Here is a 12367-nt window from a genome sequence, read left to right on the forward strand (position 1 = left end):
GTAATAGCTACTCTTGATGTTCTTGCAGTTTGTTTTGATTTCTTAAATCTTGCAGTACGTTCAGATCGCAGATTCAGTAGAGCGGGAACGTACACTAGGCTCGTGTCAAGTCGCGCAACGAAACACGCGTGGTGTAGGACCCATAACGGATCTCGGTACCGGTACCGATGCGTCCCTGTTCCTAACGATACGATATCCAAAATAAGGAAGCTAATACGAGCGCTGTCCCGTAAACAAGTGACGATACGGTGACACCGTCGTTGCATGCCTACTCGAGGATGCTTTTATTCGAGAATTTCAGGTCAGCGATCGTTTCCTTCACGCCATCGGCCTCAACAGCGAATTGTGAATTTCTTACGAGCGCAGTTTTTTTGTGAATTCAAGAACGAACTGTTATTTTTCTACCGAAGTAAATCAGATATTCTATACGCCACCATGCAAACGCTGTACAGATTTTACCGAGACATATCGTATCGTGTATCGAGCTGTCCTTGTTCGTGCTCGTGCGTGGTTGTTTTGTTTTGTTTTGCTTTGTTTTGTTCGTAGCGGAAGTGCACAGGACGACACTGGCCTCTCGATCAGGACAAACGAGCCTCCGTCGTTTTGTACTCGATATGAAGTGGATTCTTCTGAACCGAACGGAATCACTGGGACGCGAATGCACGCCAAGTCGTGTCGCTGGTCAGAGTTTATGTTTATGGATTTAAGTTTGTTTGTTAGTTTGTTTCTAACGACGTTCGTTTAAAGCATTAGCGCGACGGTGTAGAAGCGGTTTGCTCACACGGTTTTTTTTTTTTTATATATATATATATGAATAAGCTTTAGGACTAATGTGTTGATTCCCAAATCCCAAAGTGTACAGGATGCACATGTTTTGGAAAGAAAAAGAGAAGAAATATTCCCAGTTTATTTGCTATAGCCTGTTGATTTAGATTCGCCTCGGATCATGGGGGTTGATGGGAATTGTAGTCTTTGCTGCTAACTGGATTCGTGATATTTTTGTCCGTGTTGATTTGACGATTCATTGATGAAATTGTACTCGGACACGAATTGGTCAACTTTGTTATCGAAGCATCGGTCATAATCTTAAACCGTGTTACAAAAGCATTTTGTAAGAAGTTGTTTCAGAGATTACAAGTTAGTCATTTGTATTTAAAAAATTTAAAAAAAAAAAAAAAAAAAAAAAAAAGACATAAAGGAAAGAAGAAAAAAAAAAAAACCAACTCTACTTATCGGCCATTTTGTGGCTCTTCACCTTTGATCACTTTACTACTTCAAGCCACCCTGCCAGATTTCTAGTCTTTTTACTAAAGGACGGTTTTTCAGCTGAAGCTTTGGAAAGCTGGGACACTACTTTATTATCTGGGGATGGGATTATATCAGGACTGACACACACAAAAAAAAAAAAAAAAAAAAAAACCTTGAAAAAATAAAAAAGAGGGGGCGGGGGATTTGGGGCCACACCCACACCCAGCCTTAAAAGTGCCAGAGGCCTCAAAGCCCCCTCGCGTATATCATATATTACTTACGGGGAAATGTTTTTATTTTGTCCACTAGCGTTTGATAAGCACTCACTACGAATACGAACGGGTTTAAGGCGTGCACACAGTCCAAAAAAATAACAAAAATGATGATTTAAAAAAAAAATAAAAAATACTGACGCGCTTACTTTCTATGTATAGTATCTGTAATGAGATGTACAAACTTTATGAGATCATGATATTTGGAGAGAAACATGACTCTTTTTTTTTTTTTTTTTTTTTTTTGTGGGACGGATACGGATCATGCCAAATACTACGATTATGTCAGACGTTCCCCCGAGCCTCTGTTGAGGTCTGTGTGTCTCGACGTGGTTTTGTATGGTAGGATGTGTGTATATACTTTTTTGTGTGTGGGGGTTTTTTTTTTTTGGGGGGGGGGTGTTTTCGGGGGGGTGGGGGCGTTTTGCTTTCTCTCTCACCCTATCGATCTGTCTCGGCTCTTAACTTCGCTCATCGTCACCAAAATTGTAACTTCACATTGAAGTTTTGAGACTAAACACCCGTAATTCTGAGGTTTGTATCCAGGAGAGTGCGACCGCAGGCGAGTTTGTTAGTCTGGCTGCAGTTTGGGTGCTCACACACACACACACACACACACACATATATACACATACACATGCCTCGAACTCACGAGTCAGTACTAGGCTTTAGGTCATGTGTGTGTGGAGCGTTTAAGATGCTCGTTGACTTGCATTTCCGCTCCATTTTTATTTGATTTTTTTTATATATATACAAGTGATGACCGTGTGAGCGTTTTGTTCCACATACCTTCCACTAGCTCTGGTGCCATAGACCCGAATGGACCGATTCTATCCCGTGAATCAATCCCATGAACGTAGACCCGCTGAATCACGCACGATCCTTGACTTTTATTGTGACACTTGAGAAGAATAAGCGCTCTTCCCGAACTCCACCTTGTGTGTTTCAGTGTGACCTCGTCACGTCAGTCTGCATGAGCATTTTAAACTTGTACTGCCTTTATCCTCTCTCCGCTCACCTCCGGACCTCGACCTCGTGTCAGGTTCGAGATTTTTCATTTCACGTTCTTTTTTTTTTTTCTTTTTTTCCCCTCTGATCTTTGTTGAGGTTTTTTTTTTTCTTTTCCTCGTATATATATATATATATATATATATATATATATATATATATATATATATATATATATATATATATATATATATATATAAATATTTTTCTTTTTTTTTAGTGTGTCATGTAGTCTGTTCTCAGCACTGTAAGACAGTCCCTTATACAATATGGAGAAGCAATATCACTGTAAGAAATCTTCACAATGTATTATTAATGTTATTATGATTATTATTATTCACTAGCACCCTAGGTGTGATAATTGAAGTAAATATCTTTTATACAAACACAGATGGCTCGTGGTCCGTCCCTTTATTTATTCCCTTCTCCGACGCACACATTTTAAATACAAGGACACGTACGGTCGCACGTTTTGGTGGATAGTAACACGCGAACACTATAGTTGTTACTATAGCGATTTCTAGTCCTGTAATGATCGCATCATTTCACATATCGCATCGATACGGATCTGATTACGTGTCTTGGACGCCTTTTTGTTTGTTTGTTTGTTTGTTTATTTATTTATTTAACCAGTGTTATATGGCGGATATAAAAGGTCCTCGCGCCCCTGTTAAAATAGCACATTTTTGTGACGTGAACGAAAGAACGAAACTAACGAAGGTCGTGTCAGATCTTTTCCCACCTTTAATGTGAAATTGCAAAGTGGAAAAACAATCCCTTTAAACTAATACTTTGTTGAAGCACCGTTTGGTTTTCTTGCGTCACGCAGTCACTCCTTTTGGGGAAGAGTCTGTGTGAATCGGTGTGGCACATCTCGGCGTGGTGATGTTTTCCCCACTCTTTTCTTGCGAAGACGTTCTAGATCTGTCAGATTATAAGCGCATGTCCTGTTCACAACCCGCTCCAGGTCACCCCACAGAATTTTAGTTTAGTTTAGGATTCAGGTCTGGGCTCTGGAATGGTCATTCAAAACCATTGATCTTCTCTTGGTTAAGCCGTTCCTTTGATGATTTGGCTGTATGCGACTGGTGGCTGTTTGTAGCTATTCACGATTCCCTCCAGCCCCAGACCTGGCTAATGAAAATCAGCCTGGCGCTGCCACCACCACGCTTCACAGTGGGTTTTGGTGATGTGCGACCACTAATGGAATTATGATACCTTTTGGAATTGGTCTCATCAGACTATAACACGTTCTGCCACATGGTTTACGGTGATTTATTTGCGTTTGGATGGTTTTTTGTGAGAAAGGGCTTCCGTCTAGCCGCCTTACCCCCAAGCCCAGACTCAGTACTCGTCGGGTGTTCCTACAGCTCCTTTAATGTTGCCGTAGGTCTCTTGGCAGCCTCCCTGTAAGTCTGTCTTGTGTCCTTTTATCAATTTCGGAGGGACGTGATGTCACTGTCGTGCTCTCTGTTTCTTGATGATGATCTTCACTGTGTTCACTGGCACAGGTGATGTTTTGGAAATTCTTTTATACCCCTCTCCTGATCGACACCATGCAGCCAGGTTATTGTAAATTATTTATTTGTCCGATTTCTTCCCTAAAATGAATGTTTTTCGTAATTTCACGTTGAGGGTGGGGCAAACGTTCTGACGCGATTCATCTTGCTTTCTTTTTTTTCTTTGACACGACAAAAAGGTGCTACTTTAACAGGGGTGTGTAGACTTTTTTTTTTTTTATATAGCCATTGTAGATTAATCTAAAGCAAATACTCGTGTATACACTAGAACTCGTTTAAAATGAAAGAAGTACTGCTCGGTTTACTCGGTTTACTCGATTTGAAGTCACTTGCTGAACTCAGGGGTCGAGGAGACCGCCCCGAGAGTTGCTGAGCAGGAATTTCGAGTTTTCTTCGTTTTTTTTTTTTTTTTTTCTTTCCGAGTCAGAGTTCAGAATTTCCAAGTTACAGAGTTTTATTGAAATGCAGTATGAGCTCTGCCATTCGCTGGAACTCGCTTTCGCCCCATTTCCCCTAAAACTCGCATTCATTTTGGATTATATAAACAACTGGCTTATTTAAAATGCTCTTAAATATATACTTGGTAGTTTTGTACTATGGGGAACAAAAAGATCACGCAGGACAAATTTATTTCCGAGCATCCAACTACTTGAATATTAGATTTGCGGTAACGGTATTTACAGGCCTAAGTTTTATTCAATCCAAATGTTGAGTCAAGCTCAGTAATAAGTATAACGTACTGTATAATGGTGGCTGTGGTTTCCACCGCTAACTAAATGAAAAAGTCTCGGACCCTCTGGCTACACTTTACAGACCGTACTATTGGTTTTATTTTGTGGTTTAACTGCTTTACCCTCCAAGTGCGTTTAATGAAACACTTCTTTAGCAGCTTTAGAGAGCGACCTCGTGTTTTTTCCTCATGAAACACCTTGTTTTGTACGTGGTACTGAATAGCGATGAAACTAATAATAAAACAAGAAACTCAACATTGAGTTCATAATGAATAACGTTCGGCGTCTCCTCGGCTAATATCTGCACAGCGAAACCTGTTCCATCTCTTTTCCCCTCGGGTGTTTGTGTAATCAATCCTTAAAAACAGATCCTCGCTACAGGTACGTTACATTTCATTTTAGGATTTATGCAAGAAAATGCTTTTTTTGGTAAAAATATATATATAAAGGAAGGATTTGTTGGTTGAAAAGTAAATTTCCAGTATCTGACTGTTTGAATTCACTGCTTTGATGATGTGATAAGCACAACATGACGTGTGTGTGTGTGTGTGTGTGTGTGAGACAGGACTCTACGCTGCGCTCCAGGTGGAGTTTTCAGCCGCAGTGAAGACCAGCGCTGAGCAGAAGGAGCTCATCTTCAAACTGGAGCACGACCTGAGCACCATCCAGACCATGTCCTCCCTGTCACGCCCGGACGCTGAGGTACAACACACGGGCCGCTCAGAGTGCAAGCGGGGACTCCAGCAGGGAAAGGGAGATAGTAGTGAAATGAAATGTGGAATGGTGGCGTCGAGTGACGTTCACGCGACACGAGTGCTGAAGCTTGTGATTTGTGTCCACTAGGGGGCGGACGTGAGCGGCATGGACCGAATCCCTGAGCCTATTAAAGAGGCCACGGCTCTGTTCACAGGTAACGCATATAAACTACACACTCTGCACCATGTGGATCTGAGACAGTCTGAATAAACCTGTGTGTGTGTGTGTGTGTGTGTGTGTGCGAAGGAGTGGGTGGTTCTTCTCTGGCTGAGCTTCCTCAGGGTCAGATGGACTCTCTGCTGTCCATCATCTCCAGCCAGAGAGAGAGATTCCGAGCTCGTAACCAGGAACTGGAGGCTGTAAGTGCCCTTACACTCGTGCCCTTATTCATGAAGTCCACTAGTGACCTTATACTTTAAATTCACTCGTTCCCTTATACCTCAAGTCCACTAGAATTCTGTAGACTCTGTATCCTATAATACGATCTACAGAATATTTAATCACAAATAAAAACCCTTGTTTTTTTTCTCCTCTTCTCTCTTCCTTTCTGTTCATTGGTCTCTATTGTTGTTTCTGTTTGTCTCTTTCTCTCTCTCTCTTTCTTTCTACTTTCTACCGTCTTATCTATATGTCTCTGTGTGTCTGGGATCGTTCTGTATCTTTGACGCTGTCTCTCATTCCCCCGTGTCTCTCAGGAAGGTCGTTCTATGCAGCAGACCCTGCAGGTCCTGCAGTCGGAGCTGGACAGTCTGCGCGCTGACAACATCAAACTGTATGAGAAGATCAAGTTCCTGCAGAGTTACCCGACCAGAGTGAGTCCTCCGACCCCGTAGCTCAGACATGTCACTAAATCCCGAGTCAACACTCGCACAGCTTCCTGTAGCTGGGTCAGATCTACGACTCACAGCAGACGCGGCTTAACCGAGGGGGTTAAATTCATGCGCAAGCTCCTGACTGGTAGAAAAGTGTTCACCTTTATTATCGTGACTTTGAATCCAGATGCTCTCCAGAAGTCCGTGCAGTCTGGGTGGGAGGCATGTCATGACTGCGTTACTCTCTTCCTCGTGTCAGTCAGAGAGACGCTAGGCAGTTATGGCCATCTGTGAACACGTGTATGCGTAACAGGACGAATAGCGCTAATTCTTCTCCTCTGAGTGTGTTGCGCTGTCCTGTGACGCAGCGGTTAAAAAAAGATTCCTTTGGATGGCTTCAGGAGCTTCGGAGGAGCATGCGTGAACATCACACTCCTAGTAGTCCTAGGCATAAGCTTGTGGTTAAGTTCAGTTACGAAGCTGATCGTGTGCACGTGTGTGTGTGTGTGTGTGTGTGTGTGTATAGAGTGGAGGCAGTGATGACACCGTGATGCGCTACTCGTCACAGTACGAGGAGAGACTCGACCCCTTTGCCTCCTTCAGCAGGAAGGTAAGAACAGACTCCCTCTGAACACCGACGTGTTTAAATGACATCACTACAGAGTATAGCTTCCTGTTAACACGTCTTGTCATCTTGTTCATTTTTTTTTGTCCTCAGGAGCGCCAGAGACGATACCTGAGCCTCAGCCCATGGGACAAGGCCACCCTCAGCTTTGTGTGTCTCACACATACACTAGCCACACACACACACACACACACACACACACACTGTACTAAAGATCACATCTAATTCGTGTACCCCAGGGATGCCATTGCTATTTTGAACACACTTCTAGTACCAAAAGTTTATCCTGTTGTCTTGTTATCATCGTATATGACACCTCGGTCTCAATCTGTGTGGATCTGGCAACCCTGTTTATAACAGAAGTCTGTTTGTGATTCTGTCATGTCGATAAAATGTTACTGTGAAGTGTATTTTTTGTTCCTTCTTCACTCAAAAGCCTTTACATTTGCACAGTAGATGTAGAGATTTGGCCTTCTTTATCAGGAAATCTCTTTAACCGTACAGTTTTATACGTAGAGAAACACAATATGTGCTATGGGTGCAGTATAGAAATCAAAATGGCTGAAAATCGGTGCGTCTGTATTCCAGGGTCGCGTCATCCTGTCCAACAAGATGGCCAGGACTATTGCTTTCTTCTACACGCTCTTCCTCCACTGCCTGGTGTTTCTGGTAAAGAGCTACTCTTACACTACGTACCGATCCCTTATTGACTACCATCCTCAACTAGAACTGTGCATCACGTACGTCAAAATATTGAAAAAACATAGCTACGAAGTTACGAGCAAGCACCACGGGTTGATCCGTTCATGTAATTATGGATCATTTGTAGCATATTTGATTCGGTTCTTAAAATATCTGTAGTTACTCACGGAGTATTGCATCAGTATGGCTACTTGCTATTGTTCATGATACCTTCATTACAGTAGCCTAGCGTTAAGGTCTGATGATCATTCTGAGGTGAGTCAATAACCATAAACGTGAGCTGATTTAAGGATTTGAAAATATATATATGTTTTGTCAGACCTTGAAAAGAGCAAAATTATAAACCGAATAGCTGCTAGATTTCAACTAGCTAGAAAGAAGCACAGCTAGTGTTACGTTTGCTAGCAAGATAGCTGATCGCTAGCAAGACAGCTGACGTTTCTGTTTACTTCAGCTTGTGCGTTAGATTTCGGTTTGTTTCATTTTTTTGTTTTGTTTTGTTTTGTCTTTCTCTCAGAACGTTAGGTTAGGATGTATGAGAAATAATAACTTTTAAAAATGTTCGAGCTTACTGCTATGAAATGTGCGTCCTATTCTTAGCAGTCTTTGCTAGCTTGCTAATCATTCGTTCAGTAAAAGGAAGTGTAAGTCTGGATCATTAGGAAACGTGCCCTGCGTCCAAGTAGACGTACTTTATAGTATGTACGAAAAGTACGTGCTGTTTTTGTGAATAAGAAGTACATACTTTTAAGTGTGTATTAAAAAAAGAGTACGCAAGTACCGGGACATGCTAACGAACACGTCGTGTGTAACGGAAGAGAACGTTCACCGCAAACGATAAACTCCTCGTTGCGTTTCAGCTTTTCTTCATTCGGTATTTCTTATAAATGATTCCATTTAATTCATCATTCTCTTGATTTATTTATTTATTTCATTTCATTTCCACCGCTCTAAAATGCATCCTGGGCGAGATCAGCCGAAAACATCGCGGACCATCCGGGGTGCCGTCGGGATACTCGTTTCGACATACTACCGTTTGGAACTCGCTGATTCTAACCTCGGATACTGTTTAGGACGGAGAGTGTGCCGGTCGGGACACGGCGATGATTTTGGGTCGCGTGCACTTCATACATTTTTCATACGCTGTAATTTCTAGCGCATCGTCTAGACGTTGTTGTGTCCAGACGGAGCAGTTGTGTGCATGTTATTACACTTTTAAAGAATGTTATTGCTACTGAGAAGTCTTGACTGCTATGTTTGTACTGTTTTGAAAGGATGTGAACAGATTCTTTCTATCAGCTTTACCTGACAAATGAGAAAAGCTTCATAGCTAAGTGATATGTATAATAATAAATCCTATATATTGATATGTGATAATCTGTGCGTTTCAGGTTCTCTATAAAACAGCCTGGAGCGAGAGTATTGGCCGGGACTGTGCTGCATACTGTGCTAAGAAGTGAGTGCTTCCTCACACACACACGCATAGTTAATAACTAATTGTTTTCATGTGTTGTTAATAGTAATAATATTCCGATTAATTTCCGATTAAAGCAGGAATATTCCAGTGGGTGGGAATATTAGAACATTGCCAAAATGTGATTAATATGGGAATGTGCATGTAAACGTAGTGAGTTTAACCAGCAGGTGAACTGATTTGATCCCAGGCTGCCACACGTTCCCATGACACGCTTGTTGTTCGGGTTTTATTATTGCCGTCTCTGATCGATGTCTTTCCTTCTTCTTCTTCCTCTCCGTGTCACCGTCCACGTTGCAGGTACTCGGACCACCTGCACCGTTTCCACGAGAACGGCGAGAATGCCGAGATGTGGCAGTGAAGCAGCGTGACCGCGAAAGCTGACGGTCTTCGTTATTTCTCTACTCTTTCGCTCAAATACATGACTATAACTTCGTACTCTAAATTAGTACCCTATGTCCTAAAAACAATGTGATTCAGACACAACCTGGCACAAACGCTTTCGTATTTCGCTTTGGATTTCCGAGCAAAGCCCGATCGCACCACTAGAGGGTGCAGTTGGTTTGTTAGCGTCGAGAGACTAATCCAAAATGCCTAACGATTATATCATACAGTAGAGATCAGTATAAAGGAGCATTTCTGTGCCTGTGCATGCGAGCTGGTTCATAACTCTAATCAAAGAAAACATCAATCATTCCGCTTGACTTTACAGTGGGGACCAGTTTATGTTGGAATTCTTCTTTCTTTCTTTCTTTTTCTTCTCGAGGAACGTGAAATGATTAGTAGGTGATTAAATTTTACATTTAGTTAAGTTCATATATATATATATCTCATATTATCTTTAAAACATTTAGCATTATTATATGCTTTAAAAATAAAAAAATTCTTGTCATTTGAACCCCAAATCATTTAAATCATTAACAGGGTTTGGGGTTACTATGATCTCTATTTAAATTCTACGCAGAAGCCTAATCAGTAGGGTAGAAATGAATAAATATATATTAGTTTTGTGGAAAGTTAAACCTAGGGTTCAGGGTGTGTTAACGTTTTATTGTGTTCGTGGAGCTCAAAAGCGAGTTGGTTGATATGGAAGATCTGACCGTGTTGTTTACAGATCATCTGATCATCTCATTGTGTTTTGTTCAGCACGGTACATCATGTTATGATCTAGATTGTGTAATACATATGCGAGCATCGTCCGTTTCCTGTGCGAATTGGCACGTCTCTGTTTTGCTGTTTTCTCTTATTATTAACCTAATAAAACTGTCGAGCATCTACAACGGGTCGATCGTGGTTATTATTGTGTTTTTTGGTTGTTGTTGTTTTTTGTTTTTTTTTAAATAAAGCTTTGCACGTTAATATATTAAAATGGAGGATCTATATCTAGCTCTATATATGCTCAATAATCTTTGATCTTAAACTGGTGTTAAAGCAGCAGTTTGTCATTTTTTGCGCCCTCTGCAGCCTGTGAGGTGAAACAAAGGGACAAGCTTTCAGCCTCCCAGAAACCCACAAAGCCCTTAATCTTCCCCAGCTCAGCGCAATTATTACAAGTCATTTTGGCTTTAAATAAATAAATAAATAATAAAGCGTCTGCTAAATGAGTAAAATGTCAAATGAGTTGTCTTTAAAGGGAAATTGGTGACCGGGGGGCGGAGCTAATTTCCGGGCTGGGGATTTATTTATTTATTTATTTTTAAATAAATAAACAGAAGCCTGAAATAAAGAGACTAGCCGTATGTCTTAACAAGGCAGAAATGCTTATAAAATAGAAAACACTTCAAATGTTTCAACATGGTATCACTTCACATTAACCCTTTACTGCATGGTGTTGCCGTACGGCAACAATTCCTTTATCTCCAGTTTTGTTTTGTTTTTTTATTCTTTAACTGGTATTATTAAAACAAAACCAAAAAAAAAAAGGCACAAAATCAAATATTTTTAGGCGCAACAATCCCAAAAAAGCTCCTCGAAACCCTTAAGGGACTGTTAGGGATCATAATATAATCCTGATAATAAACCAATTAAAAATGTTTATATATATATTATATATAGCACGTTCGCCTCACACCTCCAGGGCCGGGGGTTCGATTATTTGCGGTGGTATTACAGTATAAGAGGAATAAAACACTTTTTTCCAAGCTTTTTTAAAAGATGGTTTATTTCGGGTGCACTGATTAGTTGCCTGTAACAGCACATCCCACTGTGTTTTATTCCTCACTCGGACTCCGAGTGCTGTAACTGCCGTAAGTGTTTGTGTGTTCAAACACCAACTGTATCGTAACCAGTTTTCTGGACAGGAAGGACGGCTTTTTTTTTGTACAGAAGAGCGAAATCAGTGTGTTCACTTGTTCTATGATGTGCATTAGCTGTGGTTTTATGCCGTTAGATCCAGTCTGAGAGGCTAAAGGCCAACACGTGCTTCTTTTTAGACACATGAAGAAAAAACCTTCTTTTTTAGTGTCATTTGAAGAGCCATGTCTTCACACGGTGTCCTTTTATTAAAGTAAGAATGGCGGGTTTTAAACAAAATATATCACATGACATAATCCTAGCTAGCAGTGTGTTCTTTCATTGCTGCTGACATTAGCTTGTGGATATGAAGGAAGCGTGTCCTTTACAGTGTTGTGGTGCTGCGCTAGGTGGGGGGCCTGTAACAGCGGGAGCTCTTTGGACGAGGCTGAATAATTCATGTAGTCGCCTTTTAATGCGTACCGTCATCCTGAGCTTTTGCACTTTCATTAAAGAGTAAAGAAGGTGCTGTTCTGTTCACATAAACCCACTCACTCTCTCTCTCTCTCTCTTTCTCTCTCTCACACACACACACAGGCACACACTCTTCCCCGTTATCCTGTTTACTACAATTAGCCCCGAGTCATTTGTTAACCTGTGGGAGACGAACAGGGTTGTAAATGCAGGAAATGGAGAAGAGCTGCAGATGAGGCCATGCTTTTAAAACCCGCATCGTCACTGCAGCCTGTTAGTGAGCCGGATCTGTTAGGACTCTCTGGGTGTGAATTAGCACAATTAGCTGAAGCACACCTACACACAGCACAGGACGTGGTAGCATTAGTTTGTTTGTTTGTTGTTTGTTTGGTGTGCAGTTTATATCATGATGTTAAATGGACTGTCAGTGGACAGTTTTGTGGACACCTGACCATCACACCTGTCTATGTGTGGGGATTTGTGCTCATTCAGCTACAAGAGTTCATTAGTGAG

General features: G+C 41.3%; 1 protein-coding gene across 1 annotated transcript in view; it reads left to right on the top strand.

Annotated features, from left to right (window-relative positions):
• cux1b (cut-like homeobox 1b) overlaps positions 1 to 10990 on the top strand; it is a 166502-nt gene extending 155512 nt beyond the window's left edge. The window contains 9 exon segments of the mRNA XM_053651364.1: positions 5345 to 5481; positions 5623 to 5689; positions 5782 to 5894; positions 6231 to 6347; positions 6874 to 6957; positions 7066 to 7122; positions 7561 to 7641; positions 9066 to 9130; positions 9449 to 10990. Of these exon segments, the coding sequence (XP_053507339.1) occupies positions 5345 to 5481; positions 5623 to 5689; positions 5782 to 5894; positions 6231 to 6347; positions 6874 to 6957; positions 7066 to 7122; positions 7561 to 7641; positions 9066 to 9130; positions 9449 to 9509 (782 nt within the window). The 3' untranslated portion in view covers positions 9510 to 10990.
• The last annotated feature ends 1377 nt before the right edge of the window (positions 10991 to 12367 follow it).

This window comes from Ictalurus furcatus, chromosome 20 (assembly GCF_023375685.1).
Source record: "Ictalurus furcatus strain D&B chromosome 20, Billie_1.0, whole genome shotgun sequence".
Lineage (NCBI taxonomy): Eukaryota > Metazoa > Chordata > Actinopteri > Siluriformes > Ictaluridae > Ictalurus > Ictalurus furcatus.